Source organism: Vigna unguiculata, chromosome 1 (assembly GCF_037176805.1).
Source record: "Vigna unguiculata cultivar grain cowpea cultivar isolate G323 ecotype 2 chromosome 1, ASM3717680v1, whole genome shotgun sequence".
Lineage (NCBI taxonomy): Eukaryota > Viridiplantae > Streptophyta > Magnoliopsida > Fabales > Fabaceae > Vigna > Vigna unguiculata.
The window spans coordinates 42420218-42441572 of NC_140792.1; the positions used below are offsets into that span (position 1 = coordinate 42420218).

Genomic DNA, 21355 nt, shown 5'->3' on the forward strand with positions numbered 1-21355 from the left:
AATGGGGGTATACTACAGCAAAGTTATTCTTGAACTACCTAATTCAAAATAATCATACTCCCAAAAATAAGTAATCTAGAATAACTATATTAGTGAACACATTGAATAATTAACCATATTACAACTCCAAAATTGCCGTACTTGAATAAACAATATTCACAAAAACACTACCATACATTTTTTTTTTATCAACAAGTAAATATATATATTTATTTTGAAACACCAGGTATACAAATATAAAAAGTTTTCATATAAAATAACACTACCCTACATACTTCATATTAATTTAAATAATCGAATTTACAACACATGTTTCTATCCAATTAAATTTATCTTGAGTGAACCGAAAGTAAACAGTGATTTTGGCTACAAGATCCTAAACTTTTCGTTCCAAGACGACTGGAGCGTAGATCATTGTTTTGCGGAGTCTTTAAAATACTGAGAAGCCGCAAAGTAGGTCTGAGCCACCGTGAGAAGCAGCAATACGGAGGCGGCAAGAAGAGAGATAAACGACCATGGCGTATCAAAGTAAGTGTACTTGAAGCTAGCCCACTGAACGTGCCAACTGTTTCTGTAATATCTATGAACATCATTGAAGAGCTGAGACAAATAACACAAATCCAAATCAACCGCCACATCTTTTCCGGCGTTGTTGACGAAGCTGGCAACTTCTCCTTCAGTCCCAAAGTGGTTCTCGACCACGTTCCGTTCACACAAATACTCAACGTCCCTGTAAGTGTTGACGAGACAGTCCAAGAGAGTGACGTAGGCCGTGAAGTGCTTGGAGCAGCCACTGTAGCACTGCTCAAACGCCACGCAGTTCAGCAAAAAGCAACTCATGAAATCGTCCATTGTAAGCGGTGGCATTTCAATCACGCCGCGCCTGAACGTCACGTGAAGGAAACTCTCGCTTTCCTTGCCGGGGTTGATCTTAATCCCGGCCCTACGAAGCTTAGAGACGCAGTGGATCACGTGGGTCGGCGTGGTCACTCTTTTTCTCGGCTCTCTAGTTTCTTCGTGGTTCGGAATGAAACTGGAACGAACCAAGTCGAGTAAGTGTTTTCCCTTCACGTTGGCCCAGGCAGCAACATCTTCTGCTCTCTGCAACGAGTTGTTGAAGAACATCATGGCGAGAGTTGACAGAGTCCACGTTGACTTTTCTCCCGGTAGTTTCGTAACTTGGAATAACCGGTTCAGGAGGAAGAACGGGATCTGGTTTTCAAGCTTGAGAAAATCTCGGTAAAAGAAGGGTAATATCCAGGCCATGGTAACAAGAGGGTCGTCGCGTTCAAAGGGTACTAATCCAACGACTTTGCGAAAGAGCTCAACGATGAAACACCCGTCGAGGATCATCATCTGGATGAAGTCGTGAGAGTCAAGGGGGATGGTTTCTGAATAGCACTCTCTGGCTTCGGATTCTAAAGGGGCAAGGGCTTTGAATAAATCATCTAAGCCAAAACCTTTGGTTTTGGTTCTGTTGAGAAGAGAACCGAGGTAACGCCACTTGTGTTCCTCGATCATTTTGAGACGAGGTTGGGCATGGTGGTATGGTCCTATGGACACGATACGAGGTGTGTAGGCTTTTCCGTTGACCTCGATTAGGCTCTGCGGTATCCTGAAGATGCAGCACGATCTCTTCCCCGCTGATTTGCTTAGCAACTTGGGATTCTCCGAAATCTTCATCTCCATCGACGCCAACCTTTCTCTGTCTATTACCTTCCATATGTCTATTCTGTGCTGATCATTGGCTTCTTCCTCCATATCCATGCTATTGGAATCTTCACAATGATTGCTTATGTTTCAAATGTGTTATTGTATAGGTTGGACTTCATACATATGTTAGACTTGAGAACAATTCATATTTGTCAAATTTCCAAAAGATTACAAAATCATTCGGCCACAAAAACTGTTTGGCATCTGAACAAAGTCTCTCTCAGTCACATCAGCATATGCTGATGATTTTTACATTAATGATTTTGAATTAGCTATAGATTTTCTTTTATAGGTTTTATTGCTATACATTATGTTATACAGGTATTATTTATTAAATTAAGAAATTTTATTAATATTATAATTATTAAAGAATAATTTTAAAAGAACACAGGGTATTAGAATTGGTAGAACTCAGACAAAGTTGCCTTCAAAATATATTAAATTAGATTTATAAAGTTTACTAAATTAGAAATGAAGGAAAGTAGGGGAACAAAGACTATTGATCACTATCAATATTTGACGAGAATTAGGTGGTAAGAACTATATAGGGACAAACGACTTGTATTAATTTCAATGTGGCCACCTTATTAATCAGTAGTTTGATTTTTCCACAGCTGTCGCCATATTTGAAGTTTCAATTTGTTTTGTCCAAGTAAACGGAGATATAATATTACATTATTTTTTCTTGGCAAGTGTCAAGAACTTGATCTTCCTGGAAAAGTAAGGTGTGTCATTTGCTTGGACTTGACACTATTAGAATAAAAAATAAAAAACTTAATGGTAGTGTATACACATGCCACTATTCGAACCTTAAGAAAAAAAAAGTCCTATAGTTTGCATTTTAAACTGAAGTCAATTTCAATGGGTTGAATCCCTCTTTCAAAACATGAGAATATATGGATTAGACAAAACCTAAGTAAAAATTTAAATTCAAATACGGTTAGTATTAAACATTAAATTATGACGATATATATGATTCCAAAACAAGATATGGTGACATAAACTTCTCAATTTTTTTTTTCTATGACATTCTTGAGAGTAGGCTGTTCCCATATTTCTTAACTAAATTTTGATAAATTTCTCTTACAACCTGAGTTGTAAACTTTTAAGTAATTTTCAATTTTTCCATTTTTTCATTTTTTTATATTCCAAACTCACTTAAAATATGTCAACTCATGTTATAAAAGGAAGTTGTCAAAATTTAGTTGTTATAATATATTATCCTTCTCCTAATATGCATCACATCATTGATAAAAAATGAATAACAAAGTTATAATTGATTAAAACTTTTAATTAAAACTTTTAAAAAGAATTGTTTGTACCTTTCATTTCAAATTTGAGTAACCGATTTTTAGTACAAATAAAGGATTTCATAATATTTTAGAAGAAAAAAAATTATGATATATTAATTGAAAACTTTCATACTAAAAATTGATTTAAATATCACTATTGTAAGTTGAATGTTATGTCACGTATCAATAATATGACATTTGGAAATCTTAATTGATTGTCCTTCTAATGTCGTAAAATATTAAAATGTGGATGATGTTTAAAAAATGTTTTTTCACATTCAAATAAGGAAAAAGTTATTTTGACACTATCATTTTCAAATAACTACCATTTCATATATGCGCGACATGCATAAATGTGTTGGGTCTGATTTGAAGTCAACATGTGTGCATAGATGAAGGCCCAATTCATAAACTCACAGTCCATCTCCTCTTCGCAGGATAACGGCTAAACGTAACCACATTCTCGTGGAAGTCGAGATAACCCCGACATACGTCAACCACCTACCGCGATCCTAGAAAAAACTGAAACAAGGACAAGCTGGAAACCTCTATAAAGTTAAGCAGCTACTCTCCAAAGAAAGTTCGACAAAAAGAATTGAGAAAGACACGACTACAGAGAAAAAAGTATCCTATTGCGACCATTGTACACCTTGAATTCCCTTTTGCGAGAACACATATTATGATTCAATGCTTCTTCTTTGGTAAGATACAAAGAGCTTGAAAATTTCGATGTTCCTATTATAGTATTTCTTGGTTAGACATCTTCACTCATGAAAAATAGAATACTTGTGTTAAACATAGGGGTGGGCAAAAAATTTAATTTTCTTGATCCAATCCACTCCATTTATAATCCATTCTATTAAAAATCTAATCCATTTAAAATCCATTTAATGGATATGGATTCCAATATAATTTACATTTTATATATCTTATGGATTGGATATCCATTTTATAAATCAAGATTTTTAAATATGGATAATCCAAAAAATCCAATCCAAATTTTCAATTTAAATTTAGTTGGGTTAGACTAAAGGTTGAGATGAGCTATGCTAAATTCATACTTGGATGGGCCTTGCTCGACGACCTATACGGATCGGACAGGCCCGACAAACCGAACGAGTCGATCAGGCCCAATGACCTGATGAGTCACGCGGACCCGAAAACCCGAACGGACCAGGCAGAACCAATGACGAAAACAGGTCAAGCAGCCCAAAGACCAGAACGATTCAGGCAGGCCCAAAAACCTGAACAGGCCTGACAACCCGAACAGGCCCGAAGACCCGGATGGGTCGGACGACCTAGCGACCCAGACAGGCCCGACGACCCGGATGGGCCTGACGACCCAGATGGGCCCGACGACCTGGACGGGCCCGACGACCCGGATGGGTATGACGACCTACACGGGCCTTACGACCCAGATGGGCACGACGACACGAACGGGTCGGATGACCCGAATGGGCCCGACGATCCGGACGGACTTGACGACTTGGACGACCCTGACGGGCCTGGCGACCCGGACGAGCCTGACGACCTACACGGGCCTTACGACCCGGATGGCACGATGACACGAACGAGCCTTACGACCCGGACGGGCCCTACGACCTAGACGGGCTCGACGTCCCGGACGAGCCCTACGACACGGATGGGCCCAACGAGTCAGACGGGCCTGATGACCTTGACGTACCTGACGACCCAGACGGGCCCCACGATTCGAACGTGCCCGACTACCCGATTGGGCCCGACTATTTGGACCTGTCCGTCCAGGTCGTCTGGCCCGTCTGGGTCGTTGGGCCTATTTGGGTCGTTCGGCCCGTTCGCATCGTCGAGCCTGTTTGTGTTTTCAGGCCCGTTCGGGTTGTCTAGCCCGTTCGGGTTGTCGAGCCCGTTCGGGTCATCGGGCCCGTCTGGGTCGTTCGGGTCGTCGGGCCCATCTGGATCGTCCGGGTTGTCGGGTCCGTCCGGGTCGTCGATCCCATCTGAGTCATTCGGGCCTTAATGACACAAGTTTTAAGAAATTCAATTTAAATTTCTTTTATTAAAAATGGATTCTGGATTTTAAACTTGATCCAAATATTTGGATTGAATTTAAATCTTGATCCAAATATTTGGATCTGGATTCTAAAAAAATCCAAACTATTTTTGCTAAAAAAATAGATTTGGGTCAAAAATCTAATCCAATTATTTGGATATAAAATGGATGTGGATTGGATCATTAAATATCCAATCCATGCCCACTCCTAGTTAAACACTTGAATTTTTTTTTTTTTTTTGTTTAAGATATATAACGGAGATTAATAATGGTTCGAAGCACAAACACGTCACTCTAATCGGTCCAAACATGTCTCATCTTCATAGTTGACATTTCCTATCAACCAACACTCACACGTATGTAAAATACAATTTCATATTGGATAGACGAAATTAAACATCAACTTTGAGATCAAATATAAAATAAAAGTGAAGATTCAATTTTCTTTTTTGTGTGTTCTTGCCATTCTTTCATTGTAGGAAAAATTATATATTTTCTGTTGTTATGTTATTGATGAGTTTTCCTTCAAATTGTCTTCTTTTTCTTATTTTCTTTTTCAAAAAATTTCAAAACCCCTGTGCTTTATTGAGAAATGGTATTTATATAGTTAGAAAACTTGTCATTTGGTATTCAATTGTACACATCAATTTGGATTCAGGAAATTGAAAGATTGGGAAGCAAACACAAGAAATAGCATTGGAAATTAATACATTTGGGTGAAATTTTAGTGATTTCAAATAATGGATTTTTACAAGTGACATCACATCAACTGTCTCGTCTTGAGGTCGTTTATGACTAATGCTATTAAAAATTTATTCATTTCCTAAAAAAAACATTCCTAATTATGAACTGTAGACGTTTTGTAATTACAATAAAATTACATCTTTTACAAGTACCAACCCGGATACTATGATTTCTAAGATCTTTCCAGTCAAATACGATCCAGTAGTGGATTTTTTTAAAGCTAAGATGGGACATAACCCCATTTACTCGTGGCGCATACGTTCTTCACATGTGGTGTTAAATGAAGGCTATGGATGAAATTGGGGAAGGATCTAAGGATCTAAGGTCACTGTTTGGAGGATTATATTGAATATGAGTGTAAGGTGAAAGTGTTTGTGTGGATATTATGCAGCAAAATTGTACCTACCCGCATGAACCTAAGGGACAAAGGTATTGAGTGCTTCTGCTGCTATATATGTCTTGTCTGTGAATACCATCCATTCTTCTGCTGCACAAAGAGCCAAGAATTCTGCAAAAAGGTTACTATGCAAGATTTTATTATCAAAGCTGTTGATCAACAATAATACATGAAAGATATTACATTTCACGTGCTACACAATCGGAGTCCGACTCATATGTGTGTAATGGTTTTTCTAGTGTTGAAGCCGAGGACCCAAAGAAGCATACTTTATGTTCAATTGGGTTATCCTTTTATTACTGTATATCTAATTTAGCCATGTAATGTTTTTTTTCTTTAAATCACTGTAAGATACATTAATTACTCAGTGCCATTTTTACTTTAAATTTGTTGGTGACTATTGACATTATGACGATGACGTGTTTGAGCAACAGTGTCGGAATTGAACAAGTGGCGTTCCCCAGGAGAAACACAAATTTGAAGGTTCCAAATGATAGTGATGGATGAATGGCAGCAGAAAAGCATAAGCAGAGACGCCACCTGGAGTAATTAGAACAAAAGGAAAAGGCAAAAAGCAAGATGCAAATTAGACAAGTTGTTTATCCATCAAACAATAAAAGGATCATTGGAAAAGAAAAGAACATGAGATTAATCTGATAAGTTGCTGTCAAATTCCTCTTTCCCAGACAAAGATCACCCAATTATAATATTCCATTCCCTGCACCAAACTCTAATTCTTTTACCTTCAAATATTCCTTCCCCAAACATACAAACAAATTTTAGCGACATGTTTTGGTCCGGTTTTGGTCCGGTGAAAAAAAAAGAAAAATCCTTATCAACTCTCATTTATCATCTAAGAAACCCATTAGGCTTATGCCTTCTTCAAATCACTGAAAACAAAATGTCATGATAAGAAATTATATTATTAAATTAAGAAAAGTGACTTACAGCATTCCCACAACCAACTAGGAACATAACCAACTAGGAACATGAGTCATGTACATATATATACCCTGATTATCTTTATGGGTCACTTTTTTTCTTTTCCTTTTCAATTACTACTAGCCTATCATACCCAATACATGCAAGTCAGACTGTACTCTAAAGAATAAAGATAAATCATTCATACTAATAAGTCCCTCGTCTGCTTCAAAATTTACCCCCCAATTAGCATACTAATTCCTCTGAAAATTCCTCCACCAGAAAGCCGAAGATGGCACACTCAAGCTCCCCAGCCATGTTTCTTATCTGCTCCGCATTTTTCTTCCACCCACCATCCTCCCTACAGAAGTCATCTTCTATCATCATATCAATTGTGTTCGACTCCACTTCTTTCCACAACTCCAACCTCTTGCATATCCTTCTTATCACCATATCCCTATCTTCAAACCCATCAACTGCTCTCTCTTCTTCCATTATCAGATCAGACACCAGCTTCTTAAACTCATCTGGGATGTGCTGTCTGTCATGCACCCTTGATTGCCACACACCTTTCAAAATCACCTCTCTACAGTCATTTCCTTTACGCGATGTTTCCTTATCCTCATTTTCGATAAATGATTCATCCTCCTCCTCATCTTCTTCATCATGCATTATTCTTCTCTCAAGTTCTACCGGATCCAACTCTGCCAGTTTCTCAAATCTACGAAGCTTGTACAGTAACTGCTGCTTGGCTCCTGTAAAATTCAATGCTATATATTATTAGCGGCAAATCTTGAATTAATGAAAGAAAAAGTGTAAGATTATATTTGTGTCTAGCATTATTGGTATGGAAGAATTGTGAAGCTGGGGTACATAAAAATATTATGAAACAAGGTGGGATTTTGATTGCTCATATGTTATCCAACAAATTGAATGCAGTGGTGGGAATTAAGACGTAGCTCCTAACAAGAAAAATAGTGGGTCACATTGAAATTTATAACCAATGGCCTTGTATCTAGATGTGAAGGATCCACAATAAATGGGAAATGCCGTTTGGATGTAGAGCAACTGTGATCTTTCGGATGGAACCCACAAGGATAGCACGGTTCAAGATCAGCACAATCACATCACTACATCAGCAATTAGCCCCTCCTCTTATTGTATTTTGTGACAGACAAGCAACTTTGAAGAAGTGTGTACGATGGTGCGTTGGTGGAAAACGACCACACAACAACAAACACAGAATGGTACAAAAATAAATAAGCAGTGACATACTCTGTACAATCGCATAGCTGCACTCCAAATCAAAACCACCCTCCACTCCTTCGTCACCGTTCCCGTGCCCTTCCTCATCGTCCTCGAACGGTGGGTCTAACACACACACCGGACTGCACTGTTCGTTGTCTTCCTCCTCTTCTTCCCCTGATTCGAACTTCTTCACACTCTCGCCTTCGTTACTTTCTTTCTCCTGTCAACATTATCCACACAAAAATCCATTAGAATATTAACATGATTTTTCGATAGTGGGTTGTTTGGTAAATCACTTTTCAACTGATTTATTTCTCACCCTTTGAAAGAGTCATTTACCAACCCAGTACTAGAAGTAGTGGAAAACATAATTTGTCACTCTTTAAAGAAGCAATTTACCAAACAACCCACCAGAAGAGAGAGAAAAGATTTGCATGGCAGAAACACGATCGAAAAGTACAATTATGAGAAAAATCAGAAAAACAAAACAAAAACACGAAATTGACATATGTAACCCTCCACAGTCCTCACAGGGCTGTTCTCTAACAAATTTCGGAAAGACTGAGGGCCATGATTGCCACCGAAAAGCGACATTCCGGCCAAACTTACAGACCCACGTTCCATTACCGACAAAATCAGAACACCATTCAATTCACGAGTCCTGTTTTTATCCTCGTCAACTCACTCGCCACAGAACAAACCAGGTTCAACATAAAATTAAAAAACAAATTACCGTAAAAGATTAATATAATAAAAACAAGAACAAGAAAGACAAACCTCAGTTGCGTGGCGACTTGGCGAGGTAAGCTCCGGCGTGTGGCGGCCGGAGGAGGGAGAACTGGTTTGAAGAACAAAACGGAACGGACTTTCGCAGAAGCAGGTGGGGTTTTTGTAATTGGTTATGAAGTGAACCTCGTCGGAGTAGCCGCTACTAGATGTTTCCATGTCGAGGGATTTATCCTCATTGGTCTCTGACCAAACAGCACTACTAGTTCTACCATTGTAAGAACACACAAAGCCACCCACTTCACACGCATTCGCATTCACATTCACAGTTTCTTCGTCCTCTTTCTTGTTGGAGCCTTTTTTTCGCCCAACAGAGGAATCCCACTTCAGAATGTCCTTGACCGAGACCTTGACGCTTCCACCACCCTGTATCTCGCGCTTTTTCTGGCTCCGTTGCGTGAGTCTCTTGTAGAGGGAACCCAAGAGGCCGAAGGATTGGGCTTTCGTTTTGGGCCGCGAAGCGGGTGAGGAGTGTTTCTGGATCCTGACAGCGGCTTCGAGAAGCAGAGACGCGGTTCGGGAAGGGATGTGAAGGAAGATAGCGTTGGGGGATTTGCAAGGGCTTTTTGCTGCGGAAGCGAATTCGAATAGTGGAGATTTTCTGAAATCTGGGGTGTCTGTGAGGGAAAAAAGACAAGCACTTTTGCACAAATTCCCCGGGAAGCTTGTGGTTGGATTGGTTGATTTGCGTTTCTTGACTTGCAAAGTGTTGTTCGGGGAAGGCCGTTTCATCTGGCTTCGCCTATCGGAAATGTACTTGTTTAGAAGAAAGGGCTCTTGATCCTCCTGAAGTAGCTCGTGCAACAAGTACTTGTGAGCCATAAGGGAAATGCTATAATGAAGAACCAAACAAATTAAGAAAAGTGAAGCCTGAACTGTGTTCACACAAGAGAAGGGAGTGAAAGTGCAAGAGAGAAAAACGAAAGGAAATAAAAATAAAACAAAAATGGTGTCCCCCGGGGAGAAAGAGAGTGAGAATGAGGAGACTTTGTTCTTGATTCAAATGAAGATGGGTTATAAGATCGAGGCGAGAGAGAGTGATAACTGGTTCGGTCATACACCAATTATTCTTAAATAATGGGATTTTATTTTCCACTCCCAGCGATTTGCGCCGAAAGCACACTTGGCACAAACCATGTTAAAAACCAAACTCTTGTTGCTTCTTGCTCACTGTGATCTTATTAATAAAGATATTTGCGTATGTGTTTAACCAGCGTTGCGCATTTGACTCCCCGGTGACATTTTACCCAGCACAACACATGTACTTTGTCCATATTATGGTTTAATTTTTATCTTGTTTTGAAATTAAAATTTTCTAGTTTACTTACTAACCCAGCCTTCCGTTTCCCATCTCAGCTATGGATGAAAATCACACATCAACGTCATGTTCTATTAATTTCATATGCAAGTAAAGACAAACCATGACTAAGCCCACTACATCACTTCTTAGAACAAGAACACCAACATACATACATATTTGAACCGCATGAATCCAATCTATCTATGCTCTTCTCTTTCACTCTTTCTCAAAGACACAAACACCTTTAAAAAAACATAAATCACATCATAGTTATGTTTTTTTTTTAATTTTTCTTAGTTTCTTCTTTATTTTGGTTTTGCTGGAGTTGGTGTGAGAAGAGGCGATGAGAGTATGACTGTTTACATTTTAAAGCGATGGAGTGAGACTAAATGAAAAGTCAGCAATAATTTAAACGTGGCAACATTAAACATTGAGAAATGAGACAAGGAGTTGTGACACATAGAGAAATGAAAACGACAAAAAAGGGTTTGAGGAAGATGTTTGCCTTATTTTGTGTCACATACACACTTCCACACAGCGAATAACCGGATCTGGACCTTCTCACTCCAACTTTTCTTTTCTTTTACCTTTTCCTTTTCTTTTAACACAGAATAAGCAATGCCACCTCTTTTATATATAAATAAAAAGTCAAATTCAATAATAGTTTCTAACACTTGTTTCAATTAACTCAACATTTTTTTATGACAGCCTAGGACAATCTCATAAGAATCACATACACTTGCATAGGCTATTCCAAACTCATGTTCCGATTTGAATTGTTTGTGAAGGTATAAACATAAACATAAACATAGTTGGAGATTGGGTGTGATAATAATGTTTTTTGATTAGGTTGTAAGTTAGAAATGATGGGTAGAGAGTGTACTGCGGATCCTGCACTGCAGTATCTCCTTTTTCCTTTTGTGAAATAAGCCCGTCTGGTCCTTTTCTATTTCCACTAACTTCAACTTTAATTTAAATTTGAAAAAACATGCCCCAGTGGTAAAATTCTCCAAACTTTGAGAATTCTCTACTGTACCACACTTCTATATCTATGTTTTGCACTGTTAAAACAAAAAAATACACAGGGTTTGTCTCGCCTAGGGAGGAGTGACGCGTGCCCCACTCCATTTCATGGTCTCAGAATTTTCGCTCACTTTTTGTGTAAAAGTCTTTTGCCTTCCAACTTTCAAACTCCAGTCTCATTTTTTTGTGTGTAAAGTGCGTTTCTGGGTCACTGCAGATTTTTCACGTACGTTTCTCACCCCACGCTTCCACTAAATCCAAACCAACTCAATTTTACACTTCACACAAAAACCCATATGCATCAATCAAATACCGTCACTATCTCTCTGTAACTATGTGTTTGTTCATCACATAACATTTCTCCTTCTCAACATACAAAAAACCAGATACTAAATGCCACGTCTTTCAGACCATTCAAAATCCAAATACTACAAACAGATATCATCTCTTTCATGCCAATTTACCCACTTCTGTGGAATTAATCAACCTTTTTTCTTTAGTTGGTGGTGTATAAAATTTTGAATAGAGTATGCTAAAAGTCAACAAATTTATTACATATATGCATAGATAGATAGTTTATGATTGGATGGCAGTTATTTTACATTATGGGTGGATAGTTTTTTTTTGGAAAAAAAAAATTGAATTCAAAACTTGTATAGTACCGTTAGTCCTTTTGTTCCCATTTACTAAATGTAGTTATAGCACCATGCATGAAAAACTATAGTCTCCTCTTTTGTTTGTACAGTACGAGGAGGCTTGATTTCCTCGTAAGTCAATTGTTTTTGTTGTTGAAAAGTTTTAATCTCAATACAAACAGAACGTGCACCTTATAACGTGGCTTATATACAGCGAAAGATACAAGAGCATAGATTAACCAAGTAATAACAAATGTTTTGCACGCTCATTTTTCGCTCGAGGCTTCAAAATACCCAGAAGACAGAAGAAGCTCACAAACCCAAATAAAGGTTTAAAATTAAAATTACGAAGTTCGAGTTCATCACTGTAGTCAAAATCTTCCCACAATAACCTCCTATTTTTTTATTTCACACTCACTTCCATATGTCTGGCATAAACCAATTTTAAATATCCATCCACGCAACATGCATAATTACATTTGACATTCATTAATTAACTATTTTTCTCTCTGCACGTTTCCTTATCGTCTCACCTAATGCTAAAGCTAAAATGCAATAAAAAAAAATTGTGATTAGAAGAGATATCTATTAAGGTTAATTAGGTTCGTTGATTAAGTTTCTCACCACTTTCACTCAATTAGTGTAGTAAAAACATTAAAAAGAAATACTAACGGTTTTAATTTTTACATAATGTAACTTATAAATACTTATGAGATAAGATAATCAATAATAGATTTGTATTACAACAGGGAATCTTAGAAACCCAAATTCATGTACATAAGCCACCACTCTTAGTAGTCACTCTAAAAGTTTTTATAATATAATGATATATAAACACTTAAACAAGATAATGTGTAACTTTTTATCTTTCGAAGTATCATATAAAATACAATACTTGACATAAAAAATAAAAAAAACATAATTATAAAAAATTCATAACAAAAGGGTCATTGTGAGAATCTTGGGCCATCTGTCTATCTTTGTTGTTGAAACATGATTTGCTAATTAGAGGGTAATTAATGTAATCCATCCACCTGTAAACGCATGTCAAAGTGGTTTAACACTTATATCAAACTAATCATTATCGTTTTTTTTTAATTTAATTTCTTTGTTTTTCTTTAATCCGGAGTAAGGGGAGGAATCCCTTTTCTCTTCCTTCATTCCCTAGCTTTCGTGCTGGAAAGTGGATTAAGATTGAATTTAGAAATATGGCGATCATGATTACTATACTTGCAACAATCGACTTCATGATCTCCTAAACAAATTGTTGGCAAAAGAATAATAATGCACTCAAGAACAAGTGTTCGTGTAAAGTTTATAAAACATATAGAACATAGCTGCTCCCATTGTGCATTATTTTAGGTAAGGGCACCATAATGATCTTATTATGAAGTTAATAATTATAATTTTATGCAATAATGTTGAACCATGTACACGAAAAGCCATTAACCTGGAAGGTGAGGAAGGATATATAAATGGTGTAAAAGTCGTAATACGTGTTAACATTGTGATGGTGATGGTGAAAAAGAAGATGCAAATTTAATGAATAAGTGATTGTACATGTTGAAGTTATAATGGAGGAGAAGTCTCGCGCTGAAAGTTTTTGTTGAAGATTCGTTCCTTTTTCATACAGAGTTGTGTGATGGGTTACCCAACATGGAGAGATAAGGATGGACCTGAACAGTGTTTCAGTGTTTCTTAACTGTTAGAAGTGTAGAAAATTAATAGTATGTCACTTCGCATATTAACTTCTGTTGCCTTTTATTTTGTATATATGTATAGTGATGGCTGAAAAAATGGAGATAAGGTTGGGGATAGATTTGGACCAACACGACTTTTTCATAGACTTGTGTTTGGTGTCAACTTTTTAAATATGAACATGGGGAACAGTATTTAAAAATCATTGAGAAAAAGGAATACATTAATTAATCAATTGCTTGTATATATTATTAGAATATATTTTCCACCAAAATTATTCCATTCGAAAAACTCTAACGACAATTAAATTCACATTTTCGATCTTTTTGAAGTAATATCCATGAATTTGTTTCTCATTATCTCTTTCTATCTGTATCTTAATCCTAAATTGTTAAAAGTGAGACTTAATTCTAAATCAATTCCATTTATATATATTATGAATTAGTCTTTATGTGAGACTTCCAACATAAATAACATTTATTTTTTCAATGAAATCAATTATAAAGTTTTCCCAGATTTCCACTGAATATGTTATCACCCTTTACAAATATTAGAACGATGAGAACACACTCACTCTGGTGATAGTATAACCACACCAAAAGAATCATACACTTATACAATACTAAACGAATTTTTAACGAATATTTGTATATAAAAAGATAGAATTTACTCGTTATTATTTTATATTTTTGAAAATTGAAGTCACTAAAATAAAGTTAAGTAATGAAAACATTAATAATTAAAAAATTATTTATAATTTGATTTTATAGATTATATATTTTATTTGGAATTATAATTAAATTTTCTTTTTACATGGATTAAATTTATTTAAAATTATATATTGTTGTGCAATTTATATGAATTTATTTTTGAAAAAGACTTATTTTATTTGTACAGATATTCTATCATATAACTTTATTTAAATTATACTACTCACTTTTCTCTTAGCATTCGGTAGCATAAATAATTAACATTAGTGTGATGCAATGAAAAATATCAAATGTTAATTATGGAGAACAAAAATATTTTCCGGACTTAAAATTTTCATGTAAATATTATTTATTTGTGCCAAAGTATTTCCAAAATAAAGTTCGTATCTCTTCTTTCAAGAAAGTCTCTAAAATCACAAACAAAAAAGTGGAATACTCTCGTAAGTTCAAAGTCTTAAAGCTTTAAATTGAAAATGATATTAATATGTTATATAGATTGATCTGATGTGTTTTACTGTTATATCTTTCCTGTAAAATTCACTAAAATGACCAAACAAGAAGAAATAAATCAAGTGCAAATTATCCCAATATATACAGGGCATACATGAATGTATGCAAATTTATAATTGGATACTGAATTTGATGGTGGAAACTTGCTATAATTCTGTGCTATCAATCTCAGTGATCGAAATAATAAGGAAACATTAAAAAAGTAGGTGTTTTGTTATTCTTTCTGTTGCCACGGATTTGTCTCAATAATTCTCATGCATGCATGAAAATAGGATTTGCCAGTTTCTAAAGTCGAAATGTTATTCCTATCTTGCTGGTTCATTTGTGGATATATTCATATCTGCATTCTACTTTGAATATAATAAGTAATGATGTTTGCTCCTCACACTGTTTATTTCAAAAGACAACTATAATGATGGTAACCACTTACCCTACACTTCCACGTATGTAAAAAAACAACATAAACTCATTAGTTTAATGAATTATTGTCGCCATTTAACATTAGATGGATTAGGTTTCAGATTCCTTTTGGTAAAAGTTGAAAAAGACGGTAGCTCAACTCTGAAGCCAGCAAGAAGATTATTTGCAGCTGCTAAATGATGAAACCTGTGTTCATATATTTCATGCACCAAACTTTTCGAAAAGGAAAGGGTTTCACTTTCACAAAGACAAATTATTGAATTGCATAAAACATCTCTCCTCACTTTTCTACGAAAGTTCTTTTGAGTTCAATATACTTTAAAGTATAAAAAAATCATTAAATAATAATTAATTTTAGAAACTAAAATAATTAATCAAAAATATATAATTAATTTATGAATTAGAATTTAAATTTTTGTATCCATTTCTATTTACATTTGTATATTTTTCTATTAAATTTGAAAAAAATATTACATAAATATCAAAGACTGAAATGTAACTCGTTTATAATGTTCTTTTAATTAACATATATAATTAATTTTGAGTGGTTCATGATTAAGAGAATGTATTCAACCATGAAATAACTCTAACCACCGTTGTGTCGTCCGTTTCTCCCAAAGAATCCTTTGTATTTATGAAAGCTACAGAAAACTGATATTATCGTTTAGTTTTGTTTTTCTCTCTTCTTGTCTGTGTGGGATGAAGAAGAAAATGTGAAAAAACTAAAAAAGGTGACATGTGAAAAAACATTATTCTTGAATGGTACTTATTATGTAATATAATATAGTTGGACTCCGAAGGGTACGAAGGATGCATGAGACAGTCGTATAATAATATTGACATAGGTCCCTCCCAGAGCAGACACCAAAATCTTTTCGACTTTTCTAAAATCTTTTACGGACACAGAAAACGTCTTCAAAGCTTTCAATTTGGGAAAACGACGCCCAAAAATCAATTTCCCCTCTCACTCAAAATTTAGGTTCTCTTTATGTGGCCATGGAATTGGTGGGGTTTGATTTTCCCCCATGAATCAAACACAAGATATGGAATATATAGTGTTTTTATTTACATGTGATTAATTAATTAATTAATTTAATTAGAATATATGCATATTTGGTGGTATTATTATGAAGCTAGATCGAGTGAGAGATGGAGCAATGTGAAGAATGGATTTGATTGGAAAGAAGTAATAATGAGGCATGTCGTGTAGGATTTAGGAATGTTCCTCCATGCTGCAATTGGATCCATTACCATTTGCATGTGATTTTCTTTTTTCTACAATATCAATATATATAAAATTTGTTGCATATAATCGAATCCAATGTTCGTCTTTGTTTTCAGAATCATGGTGGAGCTTTCTTTTTGTATGTAGTGTGCATTTGCAAGCTACTCTCCACAACCATCAATTTCTATTATCAAATTCAATTTTCAATTCACCTTTCTTAGACAGTTTAATTCCTTGTCGGGTTCCATGTATCAGTTCATAGCCAATCACTACATGACAAAACACTCAACCTAGTTTTTTTTTTTCTCTTCGTGCATAATTTAAAATTTAGGGTTTGAATATATTTAAGCTATATTAATAAAACAAAATTTATTTCATGAAAAGTAATTTGTCTAACCTAAGATGTGTATAAAATAGAAAAGGCTGAATCAGAAGTAAAAGCTGCTGAAATTATAAGAAATAGTTAACACCCAAAGAAAAAGGTGGAAAATGGGTTCTTCAGATAACATGATGTAACATTGTTTTGTACTTCTTTTATTAGTTTGAAATTATTATAAAAATACAAATTTTTTAATTAAATTTATTAACTAGTTAGAGGTGACATCCTCCCAATTTTACAACTTCTAACAAACTTTAACTGGAAGAAAACTCTGTTTGAGAATGTGATACTTAGACTCTCGTTTTTAATTTAAGAGATATATACAAAAAAAGGAAAATTTTAAATAATGCTAATAGGTAATGTGATAAAGAAAGGCAAATAAAAGAAATAAATGTAGTGCGGCTGGGTCTAGCATTAGTTATATTTATAGGGTTTTTTTTTTTCGAGCACAAGGTATAAGGGATAATTTATTTGCTTTTCTATAATTATAGGGTAATTTATTTTCTTAATATCTATATTCTAACTGGGACAGGATATGACGTCAATTATCATCAATTCACGGTTTATTTGTTGATTAATTGAATCATACTAAATATAATATAATATTGGTTCTATTTATTGTTTTAAGTTTTAGAGGTTTTTAATTACCAGTTTAGAAAACAGCACTATTTCCTATTTACCAATTTTCGTACAAATTGATTTGGCATTTTCGAGCTCAAGATAACAATAGTAACGTATTTATTAATTTTACTTCTACTTTTCGATTAAATTTAATTTAAATTACGGATATACCATTAATGTTTTCGAATTAGAAATGGAAAGTATTATAATAGGAAACTTAAAAACCGTTTTATTAAAAAATATTTTATATAAATAAATTAAAACATATTATTATTACTTAATGATGTGAACTCCATTTGTATAAAAGCTCATTTAGGATCTTTAGGGTTAGAATTTTGTAGGAAATTAAGAAAATTAGTGAAAAAGGTAAATAGGAAAGTGGTTAAAACTTCAGTTTGGATAATAATTTAGAATTGTCGATATCTCGTGATATAAAACTCTAATTGAAGTTATTCTAAAACAATAAGAAAGTTCACGTTTTGAAATTCAGTTTAGGCGTAAGAATCACTAAATTTGAATGAGTAAAATGATATTTATGATCACAAGATGGATCTGGGTAGAATTGTGTTTTCTTTGTGAAAATTGGATGAAGAAGAAAGAATAAGAGGTGAATATAGGTGAAAGAAAAGAATAACTCTTCCAAAAGGAGACAACACACAAAGGATTGGAAAAGTCCATTGATATAGCTAAGGGTTTTTGAATCACTCAACTTAGGAGAATCACTTTAGGATAAAAGAGAAAGAACTCTAATATTTTTAAATAAAACTCAACTTGTCTTCATTGATAAAATGGTTCAGCTTATACAGAAACTGTAATTACAAAAGACCCATAAATTACAATTACATCTCACTTAAGCTTAAGCTACTAATGATCCTAATACTTAATAGCTGATTATAACTGAAATTGTGACAACCCAAAAGTTACCAACAAACATTCACTTATGCATCTCTTCTCCCAAAGGATGATGGCTAAGTTGTCAATTGAACCATTATTACAACTTGAAATAAAATTAAACTAAAGTCCATTAATTGATTAAACCAAAACATAATTTGGTCGCTCAATTTTATAAAAAATTGGACCATGATTTAAACAAACTAACAACTTTAAAAAAATTATCGTAAAATAATAAATTAGTCCTTCTTCATTTGAGCCATGATACTATTCATATAAATTAATTAGACCAAATTATAAAAAAAGATTGAGTTGATCACGTAGTTAGTTGGAGGGAAAAAAACAAAAGTTAACAATTATACGTCCAAGCAAAAAACAAAACGATAGAAAGTGTAAAAATACTTACTAGAAACAACACTTTTTTTTATCAAAACTTAATTAAAAATACTTAAAATTTAAAAGTTACTTTAAATGTAATTAAACTTTATTATTTATCTGATGTCTTTCTTGGTGGTCATTTTTAAAGTTTTTGGTACAGTAAGTTATCAACCAACATGGATCCACCTTTAAAAAAATGTTGGATCCTCATTTTTTGTTGTAAAGAATGGATCTTCCTCAATGTGTGGACTCTGCACGTTGTTCCTATGCTTTCACGACATTCATCAACTTTTTGTTTTTCAGTTTTTCCTTTACAGCTTTTAATTTTAATATATTCTAATATTATAAATTCAAATACATAATTTAGAAAATAAAATTATTCAAATTCCATTGATCTGGTGTCGTATTTTCTCCAGCAGAACGTGACTGAGAGTGGGATAGATCTTCAAAGCATTTTCTTTCTTCTATGTCATTTGATTGTACTTTTTGGTGGATTAAATATCTGGTTGTCCTTTATATTTATATTTTTTGGTTGAACATTGATCAATGTATTTTTAAATTGATAAATTCAATTTCCAAAATTTTTAAAATAAGCGATTATAATCACTTTTATAATTTTAGAACAGTATACAATTATCATTAAACGTTAATTTAAATATTAAAAAACTAAAATCACATATTATATGAATTAATCTATTTTATAAACTTTGTGTTGTGAAATAGCTAATATGTTAAATGGACATATAAAAGATTACTAAAATCACGCACATTTAAGCATTGGAGAATTAAATTTATTAATTTGAAAATATGTATAAAAAAATTTGATGAAAAATATGAGAAAAAAAATTATATTTCATCTGATTCTTATTGTCATCACCTCAACCAATATTTTTTTCATTCGTGTTTTATCTTTCGAAAGGATGTTATCTTTTTGGTTTTATGTGTTTTTTGAAAATATTTAACACTCTTAACAAAATAATTGTAAAACACGATGCAATGAGATATATTATTCAAGAAGACTAGTCTGTTCGAAATGATATGTAATAACTGTTGTGGCCGAAATAAAAAACTATATTAAAATAAAGACTTAGTTAGTAATTTAGTTTTTTAATTTATTAGTTTGGTTTTTATATTATTTTTTAATTATTTTAATTTTTTAAAAAATTTAATTTAGTCTTTCAATTGTTTAAAAATGTTTAATTTTTAATAAAAATTCAACTAGTCCCTTATTTAAAATTTTGATTCATATTTTACTTTTAAGATGATTCAATTTTGTCATCTCTAATTTGAGACCAAATTAGTATTAAATTTAATAATAATTTATATATATACATTATGAGATAATATTTTATAATTCATACATCAAGTTACTCAACCTAAAATGTAAAATGATTTGATATATAAATTCTAAAATTATTTTATTTTTCACACTCTACCTAGGTACTCAATTTTTGTTATATTTAGTTAGAGTAAATTGATATATAAATTAAAGAAAAAACAGTTTTTCCTGTGGGGTTACCAAATTGTAATTAAACTTAACTATTTATTCAATCTCAAATTGAAAAGCGTAAAATTAGATATTTTAAAAAATAGAAAAAAAAATTACATCATTTTAAGAAACAGAGGAAACGCAATTTTAGGGTTTGATGCTTTTTTGACTATGGAAAGCCCATACCTTAGAGAAATAGGCCGAAGAATAAATGGGACATGTAAGGCCCATACCTTCAAATTTAATAGCCTACTCTTTTTGGTCTCACTTACACATTAAATGCAATTGTTTTATATGACACCATCTACAAATACCACTGTTTATAACAGTCTTTGGATAAGCTCAATTTTGGGTATTTATCTACTCCTCATAAGAGGAGAAGAAGTGTGAGTTTAGTTCGAATTAATTGGAAGACGATAAACGGAATGAAATTAAAAGTAAGTCCAACAAATTAGACAAACTCAAATAATAAGATATTTAAAATTAAAAAAATATTTTTTTAAACAATTAAATATGAAATGAAAGTTTTCGACGAAAATTCAATTAAAAATATCAAATTTAACTATACTAGAATATGTCTAAATTCACTTGAGAAGAAAACAAATTTGTGGCACCTTGAAAAGAGTTTGTGAAGAATTGACGTTGCATTTCAGGTTTCAATTTCAACAGTGGGTAGACTTTCTATCTCACAAGAAATGACAACATTGAGGGAACCCTTAACAAAAAAAGTATTGGGCCCTAAATATTTCAAATCAATCATTTAATAGCCCCATTAATTACATTAAATACAATTAGCAAGCTCCGTTCTTCTTGTTTTGGAACACTAATATTTTATTTTAATTAGACATTTTTTTATTATTAATAGAAACTTTTGATAAAGTAGGAATAAGTTTTATATTAATGGCTAGTGTTTTAATTAGAATATCATCCTCCTTTTTTTCTCAAT

The 21355-nt window shown here is 33.6% G+C and overlaps 2 protein-coding genes across 2 annotated transcripts; both read right to left on the reverse strand.

Annotated features, from left to right (window-relative positions):
• Positions 1–227: 227 nt before the first annotated feature.
• On the reverse strand, positions 228–1925 carry LOC114196231 (transmembrane protein, putative (DUF247)). Its single transcript, XM_028086816.2, has one exon. The coding sequence runs from the start codon at positions 1765–1767 to the stop codon at positions 412–414; it is 1356 nt and encodes a 451-aa protein (XP_027942617.2). The 5' UTR covers positions 1768–1925; the 3' UTR covers positions 228–411.
• Positions 1926–7079: 5154 nt separating this feature from the next.
• LOC114195638 (uncharacterized) lies at positions 7080–10301 on the reverse strand. Its single transcript, XM_028086178.2, has 3 exons — positions 9122–10301; positions 8372–8564; positions 7080–7851 (listed from the first exon to the last, which is right to left on the reverse strand). Exons 1-3 carry the CDS (start codon positions 9950–9952, stop codon positions 7343–7345), a joined length of 1533 nt encoding a protein of 510 aa, XP_027941979.2. The 5' UTR covers positions 9953–10301; the 3' UTR covers positions 7080–7342.
• Between the last annotated feature and the right edge of the window lie 11054 nt (positions 10302–21355).